This window comes from Acomys minous (assembly GCF_964271855.1).
Source record: "Acomys minous genome assembly, chromosome: 19".
In the NCBI taxonomy this organism is placed as follows: Eukaryota; Metazoa; Chordata; class Mammalia; order Rodentia; family Muridae; genus Acomys; species Acomys minous.
Genome location: NC_140499.1, coordinates 41,503,828 through 41,523,979, shown reverse-complemented (window position 1 = coordinate 41,523,979; position 20,152 = coordinate 41,503,828). Strand labels below are relative to the sequence as shown.

The window sequence follows — 20,152 nt, the reverse complement described above, 5'->3', positions numbered from 1 at the left end:
TGTTCAGTCTGTCAGTCTTGATTCCCTGAGCCTCCCACTGTGGTATTTAGTCAGACCCATTTTTCAACTCAGAGCCAAAAGCACTTTTGTTGTGTATGTTTGTTTTGTCACATTTAGAAATTTTAAGGGATGATATTTTGTCTTAGTAAAGATGATGAAATACTTGGAAGGTAATTAAGACAGGGAGATAGAAGGAAACTTGGTTGGTGAGAGCCACAACCTGGGTTTGGTACTTATTTGAGTTGAAAAGAAAGAAATGAAAACACTGTGTTCCACTGGATTCTGAAAGAAAGCTAATAAGGGAAAAATTGGAAAGTAATTTGAATTTTTTCCATACATGTCACTAAAACGTCACTGTAAAAAGTAATTTCTGTCCTGTAGTGACTTGAAACTGAAATGGCCTGAGGAGTCACCAGCTTGCATATGAATGACCCAGTTCCTCTAGTCAGCTGTCACCCTTCCTTTTGTTAGTGACAGCAGGAGCTTGCATGTATATTCTGCCTCTCCTGCAAAAGGAAGGCCAACTGTAATGGGCTTTATAACCTCACTCCTTTGCACACAGTGAGTGACACACATTATTTTCCAAATGACGCAGAACTGCTTTCCTTGATGGGCAACCTTCTAGGGCACATACTAACTTGAAGGGCTTTATAATTTGTTTTGTTTTGTTTTCTAAATAGGATTACCAAACTAATAATAATGACCAGGCAGTGGTCGAAATCTGTATCACCAGAATTACAACAGCCATCAGAGAGACAGAATCCATTGAGAAGCACGCCAGGGCCCTGGTGGGGCTGTGGGATTCCTGCTTGGAACACAATCTGAGACCTGCAGGGAAAGACGAAGACACCCCACATGCGAAAATCGCATCTGATATCATGAGTTGCATCTTACAGGTATGTGACTGCACAGCAGTGGGCAATTTGATACTGAGCTGGTTGGCAGCTTATGCGAGCACATGATGTCTTTGACCTGAGAGGCAATTTTTATTTTTTTGTGCCTCTTAGATACTGTAAAAAGATACAGCAAACCCCTGGTAGCTAAACCAGCAGGCTGCTAACTAATAAACTGAGAAAAGCCTACCAAGTCCCTGTTGTATACGAGCTATATTGTAAAGAATTATAAAACAATAGGGGCAGCAAGCATGAGAGCATGCTTGGGGAGGCCAAGGGAGAATGTCATTGCTCTCCCAAGATGGGCTCTCTCACTGAACCTGGAGATCAACATTGCAGTCATGTTCAGCCATGATCAGTTTTTTATGAGGATGTGCGATGCCTGAACTCAGGTCCTTATGCTTGCACACCAAAAGCTTCTGTCTACTGAGCCATTTCCCCAGCCTGACTAACTCATTTTTCAGTCTATTTTTCTATGTACTGTGAGTATCCTTCTATTCTATAGACGAGAGACTGGCAAATTCATTTAAATCTCTGCTTTACCCTTTGTAAACTAAAAGTAACAGTCAATACCTACTGTTTGGAATTGTGAGACATCAAGGTGACACGGCATGTGAAGTGACTTGCCTATGACAATTGCAGTCAGTCAGTGACCAGTAAACATAGTGGCCTGTAACTAGAAAATAAGTCCATAAGTCTTATAAGCCAATAGACACTAACTCTAGCTAGGACACAAAAGCGTTAAAGTCTTATACTGCAGACTGGTGAGGGTGAATACACAGAGCTTTCTGTATGTGGTGTAGACATAAGGGTCGGCAATGTGGTCAAGCCACAATTCAACTGAGGCTAGGAGCTTCATCTAACCAAGCAAGTTATGTATGGATTCAGTCATTGCCCATCTCCCAGAAAAAAAAAAACAACCCAGAAAAGGAAAGATACACAAGACATTCTGCTTTCTAAATAGATACACACTTGGGCAGATGAGGATGAAAATGTAGTGTTATTATGATTGCACAGTCGGTGTACTAGAATGAAACTCTAGAGAGCTGACAGAAGTCTGAGAGCCAGTACCCAGCTTTCATCTCATCAAATGAGTCAAGGCAATCACGCTTCCTCAACCACTGTGCTTAGTAGACCTGATGCCGTGTGTCAATCAGCTTTGCACTATCGGCTGTCCCATCTCAGCTTCCAGAGTGGGAGAGCCTGTGAATGAAATAATCCAAGATGGCTGGCAAGGGGTTCAAAAGGTCTAGAAGTCATTCACAAATCAGCAAGTGTACATTTTTCTGCATTGTAAAAGGACCTAATGTCTAACCTCCTTGACTGCACACACACACACACACACACACACACACACACACACACACACACACTGCTCGTGTAGGCTTCCTCAGTCAATACTATGTGATGGCTTTGAGTACTAAGGACCTGGGATGGCTCAGAGTACTTCCTTCAGAATTTTTAAGGGGGAGGCTGCTTATATAAAACTAGAAGTTTCTTCGGCAAGCTCTCTATCATTGGTTTACCTATAGGGTTATCTTGGGCAAATTAACCCTTTGTGCTTTTCCCTCATCTATAAAGTACACATTACAGAAGTAACTGCCTTGTGGGTCTGTTTTGATGAGTAAATAGCCAGATACTAAATAAAGAAAAAAAAATTCAGGATATAGGAAATACCATATGATCATTAACTCCAGTTGGCAATATCATATGCAGGATACTATAATACACTGCACAACACGGTATGTCTGTTATTTTGCCAGTGTGTGTTTGGTATGCATGTAGAGGCCAGGGGCTGACATTGGGTATCCTTCTCCATTGCTCTTTACTTTCTTTATTGAGGCAGGATCTCCTGATGAAACCAGAGAGAACCAGGTTGCCCTGTCTCCACCTCCAAGTGCTAGGATAGTAGGTAGCCACCACACCTACCCAGCTTTCACGTAGGTGGGTCCTCATACTCATGTGGCTAGTGCTTTATCTACCAAGCCATCACTCCACGCAGCATTCACCTCTTCACAGCAATCTGTTAATTCATTAATTACATTGGTGATTGTTGCTAGGTACGGGTGGCACACACCTTAATCTCAGCACTCAGGGAGGGAGAGGCAGGCAGATCTCTGTGAGTTCAAGGCCAGCCTGGTCTACAAAGCGAATCCAGGACAACCAAGGCTGCACAGAGAAACCCTGTCTTGAAAAACCAAAAACCAAACCAAACCAAAACAAGACAACAACAACAACAAACATCATTGGTGATTCCTTGCCTGTCTCTACCTCCCCAATTTATTGTTTTCACTGAGGTAGTCCCAGCACCTAAAATAGCAATTGGCAAGCAGTAGTCACAGGCAAGTGATATTCACTGAGGGAAGTAATGTATGCTCTCAGGAGCAATAACTACACTTAGTCACTGGCTTCCTTAGCATCCACAATTGTCTCCAATGGGCTTCTGGACGTGGCCCTTGGACAGGAGGATGAAACATGAAGCATGGGGACAATCGGTAGACCAGCTCCCTTCCCACCTGACAGGAAACCTACGTGTCAGTTAGATTGATGGACAACTACACTGGTAGGAATCAAGCATTCTGTCTATCTGCTTGATGAGGCTGGATGACTATCCAGGGATCCCTCGTTCAATAAACAAAGCGGAGCATCTCTTGACACTGGTGCTGTTCTATGGTTCCAGCTGAATTCAGTGCTTTATTCTTTCCAATCTTAAAAACACCGGGAAAGGTTCCCAAAGCGCATTTTTCAGAAGGAAAAAAAAAATCTCCAGCAAGAGCTCAAATGGTGCTAATCAAATTGAGAAATGGAATCCTTTGCATGGCAGAACAAGGCCCACTTGTTTCATGTCTCCAGCGAAGTGTAGCGGTTCCTGGGAGGAAGTTCATTTCTACAATGCAGTGACCTCCGTTTGTTCCCTGAGCTCTGAGCTTGTAAGATAATATTCACACCAGCCTGTTCACATCTATGCTGAGGGCCAAGCTCTGTCACAGGCAGTGGCATTATCAGCTGCCCTTAAAGAGGTTTATTTGCCGTGGAGCGGTGACCACAGGACTTTTCTCTGCCTGTATTCCATTAGCAACTCTGTGATCCAAATCACTCTAAAGATAAAATGACTTGCTGTGCCCAGATCTGCTGCGTTAGATGTCTTTGAAATGAAGCTCATGGCTAAGAAGAAGTTGTTTGTTATCTGTTAGGTCCAGAAGATTCCTGTTTGTCGGTGTCATTCTGTCTCCCAGCCCCTTACTCACATCCTGTTGTCATCCGTGGTGCTTGTGGCTTTTGATATGGAAGGGGTTGTCTAGACACTGTTTTGAGATGGAATGCCTCAGCTGCTGATCCCTTAGGATTTAGATGAACTGTTTGCTCTTTGCTTAATGTTTTACTTTTTGTTTCATTTGAAAATTTTCCAAATTATATGTGTGTGGGGGAAAGACAGAAAAAAAAAAGTTTATTTTGTTTTTGTTCTTTTAATGATGACATTATACACTTAAGGGGAGGGTTTTATGTTTTTTCTTTGGATCTTCACTTCAGAGGCATCTAAAACTGTTATAAAAAGAATGCAATCTGATTGGTTAAGGAAGCCTGTTCTTTCATGGCTGCTGCCAGGAGCTAGCTCACTCCAGAGTTTAAAACAGAATATAATTATTTCCATTGATCCCATCCCTATCTGTGTTTTGTCTGTGCTCACAGTTAGCAAGGGCCATTTCCAGAGACCACTGCCTTTGGCTTTTCAAGTTACACATAAATATGCTTGAGACCATGGTGCACACTTTCAATCCCAGCACTAAGGAGGCAAAGTCAGGCAAATCTCAGTGAGGTTGAGGCCAGCAGAGCCTATGTAGTGAGTTCAAGGCCAGCCAGAGCTACACAGTGAGATTCTACATTGATTAATTAATTAGTTAACTAATTAATTAAAAAGTGCCTGAAGATCTAATCCTCTAACAGAAGACATGTACCTTTATACTTTCAAGTTATTCTTGGGAAAAGACTCAATGTGGATATAGTACCCTTGGCATGAAGTTCTTCTTGGCAAAGTCCTAATGCTAGGGCTTTGACTACTCATTATAGGGATAAAATTTGAAAGTTTAACTATCAGAAGCCTCTAAGTGATACAGAAATTAGATGACTATAAACACAGCCCAAGAGGTCAGGGTAGCAACCAGTGCTGTAGCAGAAGTAGCTTGAATTTGAATCCAAAGAAGTAGCAATACAGGGTCACTGAGACAAATGAAAAATCAGTTAACTTTGCTGAACACCACAGTCCGAAGTGGTGTATTGGGCAAAAGGAAGATGGGTGACTATTTTTGGCATGTGGACTCAAGTGTTACTAATCAGAGATATTAAAGAGTGAATTTGGGGGATGGACCATTCCAGTTATCACAGGTGGAGATTCAGTTGTGAGTAAGTGTGTTATTTTAACCATGATCTACCATGGTCTTGATGGAACATACCTCAGGAGCTCTTTGCTGATTGGTAACAATTCCAGTTTCTAACCTAGCTTCTTAGTACCTTGAGAATGCAAGAGAGATGTTAAGTTCTAACCGAAGGCAGTCTCCTGCTGTCTATGAGTTCCCTTGGTGCATTATTATGGGTCAACCTTCTGGAAATCCTTTAATGTGAGTTAGCCTCGGTATATCAAAGCTATTTATGTGGATTGGTAAGGACCAGGTCTGGGAGAAAGGAGAAACCTGTCTTTCAGGGAGAGAGACCTCATAACCTACCACATCATCAGTGGCCAGTCCAATAGGCCCACATAGGTGTGATGGGAGAAAGGAGAAGGCAGACCAAGATTTTCAGATAGGCCATCCAAGAAGACTCAAGGCAGGCCATGGTCCTGACCCTGTGTCTGGAAAGTTGATGGAATACAGGAATGAGTTAAAACATATCAGGCATTTCATTTGTTTGTTTGTTTGTTCCTGGTGATGACTAGGAAAATAGGAATGCTTAAGCAAAAGATATTTAATTGGCTTATTTAGAAAAATTTAGGAATGGAGATGGGCGAGGCATACCCAATATCAGGAAGCTCAAATGATTTTAACAGGTCCTGATTTCTCCCAACTTGCCTCTCTGACCCCATGTTTTCTCACACTTCATGCATGTTCTTTCCTACCTGCTGAGGTTTCGTAATAGTGACACCCATAAACTCTTAGTCCCTTGAACCCAGCAGAAAAATCACAAACACAGAGCTCACTGAAGAATCCCTAATTAACTACGGAGGAATGCTTATTCTTGGATCATCATTTGGATCTGGGAAAGGTGCTCTCTGATAGGCTGAGTCACTTAATCCCTCTAGAGACCAAGAGTAGAAATGCCATCACTAGAAACACTGGAAAGCTCCTCAAGGAAGAATTGATGTAGAGTCTCCAAAAGAAAGAAAGCCAAATATCCAGCAGGGCTAAGTGAGGCTGAGCTGGAGTGGAAGGGAATCCATGGCTTTGGGGAGTGTTGTGGACTCAATACCAAGATATGAGTGCTCCAAGGTCATTACTCCCAACTCACTAACCTGGGTGTCCCAGCTACCCCATACCATTTCTTTTGGTTGACACACACTCTCACTGTGAGCAGTTGACTCATCCTCCTGGCACTGGCACTATCATTATTGTACTGTTGGCTGTCTTGGATTCACCACTGCATGTCATGGTCATTCACAAAAATCCTAAAACAGGTGTTGTGTTGATATGCATAGAACATTCAATCCTCTGAGGACACTTAAAAAACTAACTGTAAACTGAATGTGTAGGATGGTGCCTCCTTTTGGGGAGAGTTCATATCTCAGTGCCTGGCTAAAAAAAAGCCTTGTACATAGTCCCAGACCAAAATCCATTTCAATGAAAGTGAGCAAATTTCCATGTGTTTGGTCAATTTCTATACCCTTATTTGTGAAGCAACTGTTCAAATCCTTTGTCTATTTTCTCCTTTTGCTCTTTGGCCTTTTCTTACTGATTCGGTGTGTGTGTGTGTGTGTGTGTGTGTGTGTGTGTGTGTGTGTGTGTGTGTGTGTGTATTTTTTTCTGGTTATGGATAGACCTTTGTTGAGTAAATGGATCACAAATAACATATGTCCCTTGGATTATCTTTTTATTCTCTTAGAATATCACTGGATTAGAAATCCTTACTTTATCCACTTTACATTTCCTTTTTTTATGGTAACATTTTAGTTAGATTTGAGGAACTGCTCTCTGACCCAAAACCACTAGGGACACTAACTATCTTCTTTTTCCACCTTTACTTTGCTGTTAGATATGCAATTTGCCTGGAATTTATTTTTGTTTTAGTTGGTATAAGGGTCAAGACACTGTCTTCTCCCATTAAATGTTCCTTTTGATCTAACTGCCCCACATCTAAGATGTCATAATGCTGCTCAGAGACCCTGTAGCAGTGTGGCAGTCCTGGCCTCATGTTCCTTCTTTGATCTTTATTATAGGGTTTGCGTTTTTTTTTTTTAAGAAATTCTAAATTCCCTACTGCCTAAGGATATAACTTTCCCTTCCAGCTACAGAGGACGCTTCAAGAATGGAAATGGCTCTGGATGATCACTGGTCTAGTCAGGATGAAGGCTCACCTGCCGTAACAAAGGGCCAAGTAGAACAGTCAGTTAAACTACACAGGGCATTTTTAGTTCTCATCAAACAATTCAGAAATGTCAGCCCAGGGCCGATGGGAAGTTCCTCTCTTCTCTGTACTACACACAGCTTCTAAGTCAGGGTCATACATGACTGCCTTGGTCCTTGTTATCAAGTCCTTATTCCAACTGGATTTAAAGGTGAAAATGAATAAAAAGCCAAGTCACGTCATGCTAATAGTAGCCTAGAAGTGGGACACATTAAGCTTTCTTTATCTCATTGTCTACCCGTGACCACATCTACTTGCTAAGAAGGTGGGAAATGCTGTCTGCAACCATGTGGCTATTCCCATCAGAAACCCAGAGAGTAATTACGAAAGAAGAAAGAAATGCACATTTACTGATGGAGAAGTCGGAGTTTCTATCCCATTACCTTTGCCCACCATTCCTGGCTTCCCTGCAATAACTGTAATCTGATGCAGATTAAACCTAAACAGTGACTCAGTGTGCACCCTATTAGGAAGGTAGTCATTACTTGACCTTCTCTCCAAGGTCATTCGTCCTTTAACAGCTTGGAAAGTCTTCCTGTGCCAGCCAGTTGATGTTGTGTCTGCCGTGAGACCCATTTATCAGTGACTGCTTGCTGGGAAAACGTGATGACAGTCGCTGTTACAAATGATCTAGAGAGTTGGGTGACATCTCTGTGATCAGCCAGCAGGAGGGTGACAAAGCCCAGAGTGGAATCCAGAGCCTGTTTTCCATCACATGCCTCTCCCAACACATTGTGCTCTCCGTGACAGCCATCACCACGTATCCACAGTATCTTCTTCCTTCTTACCTACTCCCCACTTGTATATGTATGGTATATGTAGGTGTGCATGTTTCTGTGTGTCTACGTGTCTGTATTGGTTGCATGTGCACTAGCATATAGAGGCCAGAGTTGATGTTGGTTTCTTCCTCTTTTACTATACCCTCATTTTTTTAAGACAAAGACTCTCACTGACCATGAAACTCACTGGTTTGACAAGACTAACAAGCCAACAAGCCCTAAAGATCCTCCTGTATCTGCCTTCCCAGTGCTGGGATTGCAGGCACATGACACCATGTTCGGCTTTTTATATGGGTGGTAGACAGTGGCCATCTTTCAGCCCTACTACCATTTACTCACTCATTATTGTATTTACAGAAGCGCTACCATAAGCCTAGAATTGTTGGAAACAGTAGAAATCATAACCTATGGGTGGAATGACAAGTTCCTTTCACACAGAGAAAAGCAGCCTCGTTTATTTATAATTAATGGTATGAAGTCAGTTCCCAAACACATTGTATATAATGTATTTCTTCTCATAGTCAGTCTAAGTGGTAGGGGTGGTAGTCCTGAATATATGCAATTTATGTATAATAGTTCCCTAATTACATAACTGAGTACCAATGACAGCTTATATGAGACCCTTAAAGTGAGTCACAAAATTAAAAAGAGACGGAGTTCTTTTAGGATCTAGAATGTCTTCAGGTCTTAGTCTTAGGCTTATTTTTTCTTTTGAATATCATTAGCTAAAAAGTAGCATTTTTAATTGACACATAGTAGCCATCCATGTACCTGAATTAATTCAGTGTGTTTCAGTCAATACTTATAATACACAATGATGCCAAAGTAACTGGCACTTCCTCCCCCTTGAGATTGTATTTTTTGTCCTGCCAAGCTTTGAATACCAGCACTTGTCCTTTATCAATGTTTTTGGTACCCATTATCTGATCCCCTTCAATCCCATGCCAGACTATTTATGTAAAATCACCTTTTTTAACTATATGTCAGAGCATGTAATATTTGTATATCCACACTTTACAGTGCTCTCCACTTCCATTCATGTTGTTGAACTTTATTTGATTTTGTTCTCTTTTATGAGTGAATAGTATTCATATATATATATGAATTATATATGTAAAATGTATCACATTTTATGCATTTATTTATCTTTGATTGGGTCTAAAGATCAACAAACTTCAAGGTGGTCAATATTCCTTTGGTCTGATGATCTGCCCTCCCCTTAACCCCAGGTTGCTGTGAGGATTCGTGACAAACTACACAGCCTCCTGGTATTGCCTTGCCTACTGGCCTTTCCAGTTCCTGTCAATTTTCCCACAGGTTACACTGCAACTACACTGAGTTGCCCACAGCTCCCTAGGCGTGCCACATTCTCCCTCACTTCTGTGCCTCCCAGAGTAGCTCTTTCTTCTCCAGTCTTTGCCTCCCTCACCATCACCCAACTACCCACCACACCTCCCCCCCTCCCCCCCAACTCATCCCATCAGCCCCAGCTAAGGCATCCTTTCCTCTAGAAGTCTTTTTTGACACCTCCTGAATGGGTGGGCTCTCCTTAGCACCTGGCACCTCACAGGCCATACCTTCAGCATATGCTATCAACTGCCCCTAAGTCTTCCTCTAAGACCATAGGGGTTGCGTGGGGGAGGGAGGGCACAAGCCGTTTAAACAGGGCAGGGCCTGCGTTTTCACAGCTGCACTCTAGCAGCCCAGCAAATATTTCTGAGGTGACTGAATAACGAATGGACAGTGAGTTACTTGTTTTGTTGCCTTCTTATATTTCCTCAGAATTACAACCGGACCCCAGTGATGGTCTTAGCTGTCCCCATTGCGGTGAAATTCCTCCACAGAGGCAACAAGGAGCTGTGTAGGAACATGTCCAACTACCTGTCCCTGGCCGCCATCGCCAAGGCAGATCTCCTGGCTGATCACACTGAGGGGATCATTAAGAGCATACTCCAAGGTACGGTGTCTCACAGGGATTTGTTGCTTGTGGTTCCTGTGAGTGAGGAGGCCTGGCACACCAAGGAGTGAGTTAGATTTTTTGCTTTGTTGCTGGCTGACCTGTGACCATGCCAAAAAGCCTCCTGGGCCTACTGAGTCAGCCTCTTCTTCACCTGGCAAATGAATTACTTCTATTGCTTGAGAAGGAGTGAGCTTCCTGAAAATTCTATGGTTCTCAGCTGAGAGAGATGTATTGCCCATGATTCCTGTCACGGTGTCTAGTTCCTGGCTGTGGAGAGATCGTCCCTGCGGCAGGCCTGCCAGTGGCGATGAAAAGGAATCTTTACTTTGATTTTCAAAAGTAAGACGTACCTTTGGTTATATAAAATACTCAGAGCCAGACGTGGTGGCTTCAGCCTTTAATCCCAGCATTTGGGGGGCAGAGGCAGAGACAGGTGGATCTCTGTGAGTTCAAAGCCACCCTGGTCTACAAAGCAAGTCCAAGACAGCCGAGCTACATAGTGAGATCTTGTCTCAAAAAAACAAACAAAGAAACAAATAAAATAAAGCAAAGATAAAAAATACAGGAAGACATGTGATGACTTCTCTAACTCAAATATGGCTTGAAGCTGATTTATAAGTACATTAAATACCACCCACCCACACAAACAAACAAACAAACAAGGGCTATTTATTATAAGGACTTTGTTATTACATCATTAGAATCAAAGAGAAGCTCAAATTAATCCAAATATAATAAGCCTTTGTTTGTTTGTTTGTTTTTGTTTCTTACCTATCTGAAACTCTGTTTTGCTTTTTAGAAAACCAGATTTCAGGTCAGAGGATAATATATCCAAGGCCTTGATATGCATCCAGACAATCTTAGTCCTCCCTGATAAAAATGCATGAGGTCTGCAGGTAATGCTGCCCATAGATGGCTTATGTAATCAGACCACACAGGCTCAATTTCTCACAGAGTGCTCCCACACTCCTACCCCCAGGGTTTCTTGGAGTCTGCAAGGATGTCCTGACTGTGCTCTGTTCCCAGGATCCCAGGCTAGCACACAATCTATGTCCTTTTGGCCAGGCTTCCTATCATGCTTGGTACAGTGTGACAGCATCCTCATGACTGTGCTCCCAGAAGGGTCCATCTGGAGGCTCCACGCTGCCCTGGCTGTGGCCCTGCCTCTGCCTTGCTGTGCTTACTCACCTGAAGCTTCAGACCACGAGTTCCATGTGGCAGCTTCCGGCAGGACAGCAGTAGTCTTTCTTCCTGTTGTTACACTTTGGTAGACGGGCCCAAAGAAGGATGCTTATTTCGGGTGCCACTTTGCTTTACTATGTTTTCAGTAAGATAGAGGGTACACTCTCTCCAGGTATGTGGCTCAAATAGTAGACCTCTCAACCAGTTGAGCCAGGCAAGAGGTTCAATTCCCACTGCTGAGAAAAAAAAATGGTATGAAAGAAACAAACACAAAGCACTGTCCTTTCCTGTAATCTGCAATCAACTGTCCACTAATAACCCCTGTCCCATCCACCTTCCCACACACCTGTCCTACCCCACCACCACCACCACCACCACCACCACCACCACCACCCCATTCTCAGAAAGCCTATTGCCTGCCAAGGACAAAGGTTTTGTCTCCACCTCAAACTCAAGTATCAGACACTCCTGAGGGGACTCTTCAGTGCTACCCTAGGATCCTGGCCAGGTTAGCCCCATGTCTGCCAGACACTCAGATATGTCTGAGCACCAGGGACAGTGACATTGTCATTCAGCCTCTGTAAAGATTTGCCATCATTAATATTTGCCAGTAGTTTTGTTCCTCATTTCCTTTGGCCTCAGGGTCAAATTGCTAATTTTACTTGACATGTGATTAACTTTGCTGCAGGTGCAGGAGAACAATTATGCTTTTTCTTTTACCACCTTGACAACATTTTTTTTTTTGAAAAATAACATTCATAGAAGTTACAGACACACCAGGTATTTTAAAGCAGGCTTGTGAGCAACAGGTTTATATAAAAATGAATTCTCCCTTTCTGGCTGCCAGGAGCTTAGCTCATGCTTTAGGGGCCCTTGAAATGTTATTTCAATGACAAAGAGATATTTGAAACACAAAATAAACTCTGAATTCACTTCAAGCATCTGAAATAAACAAATGATTTGATTTATTTGATCTGGCACTATGAAAATTGCAATAGATTCAGCCGTAACTTGACCTAAGAATGGCTTGGGCTGTGTAGTCCAGGGTTTTGGCTTTGAGGACTGACATGACTATGAAGCCCCTGCAAATTTTCATCTGATGCTCCCTTGTGAGCAGTGTCGGTGAACTCCTTGGTGCGGCTCTCCTCGTTGCCGGTAATTTCCTCTGACCGTTAGACTGTCTCCTTTGATCTGTGGTATCCTAATATTCATTTTCCTGGGCTTCTACTTTCACAAAAAGGTTAGTGGTCATCTGTTCAATAACAACACTTACAATTACACTATAGTAATAAAATCAGGCGGCTTTCATGCCAAACATTGTATTAACGCGCTTGTACTACCTAGATCAACATTACTCATGAGAAGTGCAAAACAGACATCCTATTATTCTGTTGGACTGGGCAGTAACAACTTTAAGTCACATAAAAATTTGATGTAAGTAATTTGATATAAGGAGAGGATAAAGACAACAAGGGAGAGAAAGAGGACAAGAGGAGGAAGGTGAGGACAAAGAAGAATGGAGAAAGAAGAGGAAGGGAAAAAAAAGAAAGAGGAGGGTGAGAAACAGGGAAAGAGGAAAGAAGAAAAGGGGAAGGAAGAAGGGGAGGAGGAAGAGGAGGAGGAAATGAGGAAAAAAGAAGCAGAGGAGTAAAAGGAAAAGGAAGAAGAGGAAGAAGAGGGAAGAGGGAGAGGAAGAAGAAGAAGAAGGAGAAGAAGAAGAAGAAGAAGAAGAAGAAGAAGAAGAAGAAGAAGAAGAAGAAGAAGAAAAGCAGCTCATTGTTGGCACATGACTGGGAGGACCATGCGTGGATCAGACCTCCCATTGACAGGACTCGGGCCTCAGTGGTGGCCCCAAAAGCATGGCTCAGCACCCTTCTGGTGCACTGCTTTACATCCCACAGCATGGCCCCTCGCACCACCCAGATCACGTCATTATGAATAGCAATTACACAAAGCCCCTGTCCAATCTCAGTGTCTGTGTTTGGCCCAACCCTGGCAACCTGACTGTTTCTGACCGGACCCATTATCACTGCAGGTAGATACTGTTTATTAGCTGACTGCTGAGACCATGAGCTACCTCCGAAAAGGAGATAGATGGCAGTGGGCTGCAGCAAACCACGTGGGTGCAGAGATAGGAAAGCATGGATCCCACAAGATCTGCAGGCTGCTGTGGACTGCACAGAAGCCACCAAGGCCCACCATGCCATTCTGTACCCAAGCAGCTAAACCCTGGCTTTTTCACCTCACAGCTACTCTTCTGTTGCCCCAGCTCCATGAATATTGTCTTTTTCTGGACATTGGGGTTTTTTTTCATATGTAAATCAGCATGTTCAGACAGTGGCATAACACTGCAGCCTAGTTAAATAGATGCTAGCTAAGGTGGTGATGTACTCACCACTCCAGCCTGCCCTTATCTGAGTACCTTTAGTGCCAGGACCTTCACTTCTTCTTGGGAAAACCCGAATCTTGCTGGAGTATTTGGTTCTTATGATGTTCTCTCCCCATGGCCTTTCACTTTTAGTGTGAACTTTGGTGGGTTGAACTTTCAAGGATGGAGTAACATCTTCCCCAACTCCTCGTATCTACACCCTTGCTTTCTTCTCCAGTCATAACAAGCAGGTTCCCTCCTAGTTCACTGACTCATGCAAAAAGGACTTAATTCTGAGTCACTTTTCAGGATGCACTCTGGCCTCGTGTCCCTGTGGCCTGCCCCCTTGAATTCTCTCTGGTTTTCTTGTCAGCACTATGCAGTGTGTAGTTCATGCCTGACCATAATGCCTAAGCTTTGTCTCTGTAAGAACTTAAGTGAGTGTTTTTTCCTGTGTAGAAACTTAAGGCAACCTTTTAGTCATCCAGCCCCACAAGCACACCTTTAATTTCTACTGATCTCATCTTCTTTTTTTTTTTTAAGATTTATTTATTATTATGTATACAGTGTTCTGCCTGCATGTACACCTGTAGGTGGGAAGAGGGTATCAGATCACATTACAGGTGGTTGTGAGCCACCATATAGTTGCTGGGGGTTGAACTCAGGACCTTTGGAAGAGCATGCAACTCTCTTAATGACTGAGCCATCTCTCCAGCCCCCCTGATTTCATCTTCTGCTACCAAAAGTTTTCTTTTTTTTTTAAAGTGTACACACACAAGTTATTTTATATATTCAGCAATTTCTTCTGTGTCTGGGTTTTAAGTCTATCTTTTAAGTGTCACATAGTACTTGCACTTTAAACTATTTACTGTTTCCCCCTTCCCCATGTGACTCAGCTAAATGTTTTTCAGGCCAAAACTTATAAAATATGTTTCTTGCATTTCAATGTGTCTGCAGTTCTTCCAAGGTCTTTGTCGACTGTACATTTCTTGGACAGTGCCACCCTTTTCTTCCAAACACCAGTTCAAAGGTTGACCACATGAAGCCCAGTGCCTTGGTGTGTCAGTGCTGTCTACCATCACTTAGACTTGGCTCACAATCAATGACTATTGATTATATTTCTCAAAATTGTCTGATATATTACAAATCACATTCCTCACATATATTTATAATTCAACTATGAGAAAACACATGAATGGGCTGGAGAGATGGCTCAGAGGTTAAGAGCACTGACTGCTCTTCCAAAGGTCATGAGTTCGATTTCCAGCAACCACATGATGACTCACCATCTATACCGAGATCTGGTGCTCTCTTCTGGCATGCAGGCAGAATGCTGTATACATAATAAATAAATAAATCTTTAAAAAAAAGAGAGAGAGAGAAAACACATGAAATGGAATTGTATATTTACCCCTAAAGGAAAATGTTTAAATAATTCCAAGCCAAATTTTCCAATTTTTTCCTTATTACTAGGTAGATATGTAATGTTTACTTTAAATCTTTAAATTTTAGCCAAATTGTTTAGACTCCACTTACCTATTTGGTATCCTATAACTCTCACAATGAAGAGGAGAATTGTAAAAGGTCTATTATAGGTACAGTGTGTTAGCTGTCTGGGCACTAAGAATGAGCAAACTTGAATATCAGCAAATCAATTATACCAGTGTCTTTAAGCCAGCCACCAGAAAAATACAGCCTTAACTCATTTAGCTTTGCTGTGAAATGTTAGCAAATAATACACTGAATAGATCATTAGAACCTTTTCTTAATTTTCCAGAAAATTAAAAAGAAGTATATGTCCCATCTAATTCTGCAAGTCTGGTATATCCCCAAGCCAATACCAGACAAAAGCATTGTCAGAAAGGAAAAGACACATTCACCTTTGCCATGGACATAGATGTACATACCACAAATAAACACATTAGTAAAACCACTCAGTATACAATGCTTACTGAGTGCAACTTGATCTCAGGTACTGAGCTGTTGACTCATATTGTTCCTCCATAAACTTTGAGAGGGAGGAACTGCTGTTACCCCATTCTGTACAGCTCATAATGAGCCAGTTTGATTTGTCCCAGGAATACAACGTGATTTTCTATTCAAATTACCCCATAGTAAGAACTGAGCAGGGAGTGACCATGTTATCAGTAAAGGTGTCTGATAAGATTAAAACAAAACAAACCTTCCAATTTTCCTTCTCATTGTGGTGAGGTAAGGGGAGCATAAACACTTACATTCTAAACGCTCGCTACCTGAGACCCCAAATAAATGATAATACTCTTTATATAATCATAAGGGAATAAAAAAATATCACATGTAATATTATTTATATACAACACCTAGAAAATCACATGTATAACTTTTTATAATAAAATTATAAATATTTTTAAAAGTAATCAAGTTAAGCATAGACATATGGGGTATTATACCATCTTCATGGGTGGAAAACATTGGTGTAGCAAAGACATAATCTTCAATAAACTTAGTTAAATTTTAAGGAAATGTCGATGGAAGGTTTGATGAAAGATGACAAACTGATTTTAAAATTTACAATTCAGATAAAGTGAGTTAGATAGCCTAAGGAGTTCCTGAGAAGGAGGGCTTGGCTATGAAGTCATAGGAATTACTGCAGCATAAAAGTGCTACAACAACAGAGAAACAGCCCTGCCACAGAATAGGGCGTGCCAAACAAACCTAGGCAACATGAAAATCAAGTATGTGCTGGGAAATTTTTGCAGCAAAGAAGACTATTCAGTAATCGGTGGTGAAATAATTGTTTACATCAAAACATACATAAATTAACTTCAGACAGAATAAAGACCTAAATTTAAAATGTGAAACTCTACTCCTCCCAATGTCTAATTAGTAAGACCGTTATTCTAACGAGGGATAACTACAAAAAATAAACCTAGACCAAAGTTATAAGAATGAAAAAAAAAAAAGCACTTAAAACCTTGGATTAAAAACTGAAACAAGAACATCCTTCATGCCCTTGGGGGATGAACTTAGTTTCTCCATGTGTAATTTTATGTCACGTGATGTCAGAATCTCAGAGGAGAGGTAGCCTACGCTCCTGAGAAATCCTGCAGACTTATTCTCTGCCTTCTGATATGAGATGCTGCTTGTATCAGCGAGCAGAAGAGCATCCAGGGCTCAGTGGAATATGAGTCGCAGTAACTTAGACCTACACAGCTGACGGTGTTACAGAAGGCCTATAAAATGAGAGTGTCTCCAACTTCCTGTGGTGACTTGTGGGTCTGCGGGGAAGCCCTCTGTAAACAATTGACTTGTGACTCTATGACGCTGTGCCTGTCCCTACTATTAAACCTGCACCGCTGCCCTCTCCTCTGCCTCTCTCTGAATCAGAGGTCAGATAGAAATCCACCTTTCCGTCCACAGACCCTTTTACACAGTCCTTTGGCACACGCCACAAGATGAGCTCCAGTGATTTGAAACCTAAGTAGAAAATCTTTGAGAGAATGCAAGGTCGTCTTAGCAAGAGTCCAAAATTCCTTTCTGACAGTGCTGCTGGCAACAGCCTGGAAAAGACTGTCCAGTTAATTATGACAAATTTACCTCATTTATTTCCATATGTGAGACAAAATTCAGACTAGTAAATGGTGATCTGTCTCAGAAAAAATGAAGAAAGTTGAAACCCCCCCGCCCACACACACACATATTACGGCAGCGACTTTACGTACCGCACATGGCCTATGTAGACAAAACACCTACACTACACACACTCTTCAGCCCACTGGCCATGGCGATTCTTCTCCCTGTCACCAGTGTCATCTTTCCTATCTCCATCTGAATATCTGCAGTGTCCCAGGTTCATATGAAAAGATTGGAGGCAGGACCATGTCCCTTCGCTGAGCTTCCTGATATCCCTAGAGGGATGCTCAGCCAGTCAGCTTCCGTGACAGGAGCTGGAAAGATGGCTCAGTGACCAAGAGTGCTTTGCTGCACAACCACAGGACCTGGTTTGGGATCTCAGAACCCGTATAACAAGCCAACCATGGTCTTTCACACACCTGTAACCTCAGCAGTATACGAAGCAGAGAGCACAGAGAGACAATGTCTGAGGCTTGGTGCTGCCGGCTTAACGGGATAAAGTAATAAATGTTAACAATACAGCGACTATGCCTTATCAACGGAAAAAGGCAGAGAGTGATAAAAGAGAACACGCAACGCCCTCCTCTCGCCTCTGTACATGCACAGAGGTGTAGGCATGCACACATGTACCCCTCACACATGCAAAATCCACGACATAATTATTGATTTAAAATAGTCTACGTTTACAATCTCACACACCATTAGAGGAACATTACTGGCCCTGCTTTACACAGATCACAACACTAACCGTACAGATACTAGTCTATGTTTGCTGCGCATACATTTCCATACTAGTGCCCCGAGTCATCTCGTCCAACTATTGTCTTAGTTTTAGTTTAAGGGAAGCTAGTCAGTGCTCCTTTGTCGTTATTATTTTTTGGTAGAGCTCCTTTGTCAGAACAAGCTATTACTAACTTCACAGGATCACAAGTAGACCAGTTTTCACTGTGGAAAGAGTAAAGATTCATTCTTTAAATTGAAATCCTGTTACAGAAACCCAACCTGAATGTTAACACGAGTAGGAAAAGATTAAATGTAACATGCATGGGAAAGAGTCGATCCAGAGGCAAGGACTTGCGAGTGGCTGTCTCAGAGCTGGTGCCAGCCAGTTTGCACCTTCATTGTTTGGCCAGCAGATGTAGCTGTGAGGTAAAGAAAACTTGCGTAGTCTGATCTTAAAACACCATCCACAACAACCCCGAGGCTCGTCCCTTTGTTACAGTTTTGTTTCATTGCTTATTTATGTTTAAGCACATGGGAATAACATGGAGGAAATATTTTAAGGAATATCTTATTTCCATAGTGATTTGATGAGCCAGAAAATACTTTGTTGTACGGTATCTGCTTAATAACTCTGCACTTAAGGGGAGATTTAGCTTTGTTTTGTAATTCAAGAAGTGGGGAGATTAGTTGCAAGGATCTGCTAGTTCGCGTGCCAGTACTTGGTGATGCCAGGATTGCAGCACTGGGTTTCTGACCTGGGGCCCTCCAAACTTTCTTCTACACTGCAGATTGATCAATAATCTGATACCTTCATATTTGTAGAGCCCAAGAATAATGCAAATCAGTATCCACAATTGCTTTAGCTATGGCTTTTACCCATAGGAGCGCTACTTCTTAACTGGCTAAAAGACAATTTTGGAAATAGTTAGTCTTGGTATATTTTTTTTCCCCAAAACAAAGATCCTCCTAATATACGATTAGAGAAGAATTTAAATAGAAATCAATGATAAGATCTTATTTTTTAGCACTCTTCTTCCTATGAATGTGAAGGTGTTTAAGTATCAAACTGTAAACCCACACTCTGACATTCCATGATAGATACTTTTAAGTGTCCTAAATATAAAGCAATTAATAGTTAAATGGCAATTGTTGCTGACTGTGATAGGCAAGGAAAACATCAACTGTGCCCTACTAATGATACATAAATACACACTACGTGGCCAGCTGTCCTGGTTTGCTCAGGGGCATGAGGACTTTGATACAGCCAGATCAGGCCCAGGAAACCCAGGAAACATAGTCACCCTGCTTTATAACAGTAATAATATTAACCATATAGACAGTATTATATATTAGCCATGCACACATTTTCATCCTAATGAGCTGACTCATCTTGTACAATTCTTCTACTATGCCATCACGTGATAATGCTCGCAATAACACCGTGGTGAATAAAACTACATGCCATGGTGCTAAGCCAAGGGGATGCTTTCTCTCAGTTCAACATATTGTTTATGTCTTCTTCTGGCTGATACCTTTACAGTCTAAAACTCTGTAAGTAGGTTTTTTTTTAGTTAGCTTCCTGAGAATTTGCAAAATATATTATTATCATATGCACACTTAGTATTTTGTAAAAATGAAGTACATTGTTTTTTTAAACTTTTTTTTTAATTACTAGATCTGGATGAGATTTTACAATGAATTAAAAAGATGGACTTGTAGTTTCCTTTCATATAAAAGAAGTTAAGGAAAAAGCCAAAAAGCCATGCAGTGACGTGGGCTTCTGCTATAGTGTTACTCTGAATTTCATGTGGTCACATGGCTGCTGAAATTCTAGCCACCCTTCCCACATTCAAAAAAACAAACAAAACAAAGCAGGAAGGCAGAGAAATCACATACAACACGTACAACAGAAATCATGTGCAACAGTTCATCGCTGACCTGAACTTGACAAAGTAATGCTGAGAAACACCGATGTCTTAATGGCTGTGTACACCACTAACACTAGAATTCTGCAGCTTCAGGA

The 20,152-nt window shown here is 41.8% G+C and overlaps 1 protein-coding gene across 5 annotated transcripts in view; it reads left to right on the top strand.

Moving 5' to 3' along the window:
- The window catches only part of VEPH1 (ventricular zone expressed PH domain containing 1), a 221,601-nt gene that overhangs the window by 25,739 nt on the left and 175,710 nt on the right, over nucleotides 1-20,152 (top strand). For all 5 annotated transcript variants that reach the window (XM_084768525.1, XM_084768527.1, XM_084768524.1 and 2 more), the window contains exons 3-4: nucleotides 681-896; nucleotides 10,067-10,241. In XM_084768525.1, coding sequence (XP_084624651.1) covers nucleotides 681-896; nucleotides 10,067-10,241 — 391 coding nt within the window. The remainder of the gene's footprint in view (nucleotides 1-680; nucleotides 897-10,066; nucleotides 10,242-20,152) is intronic.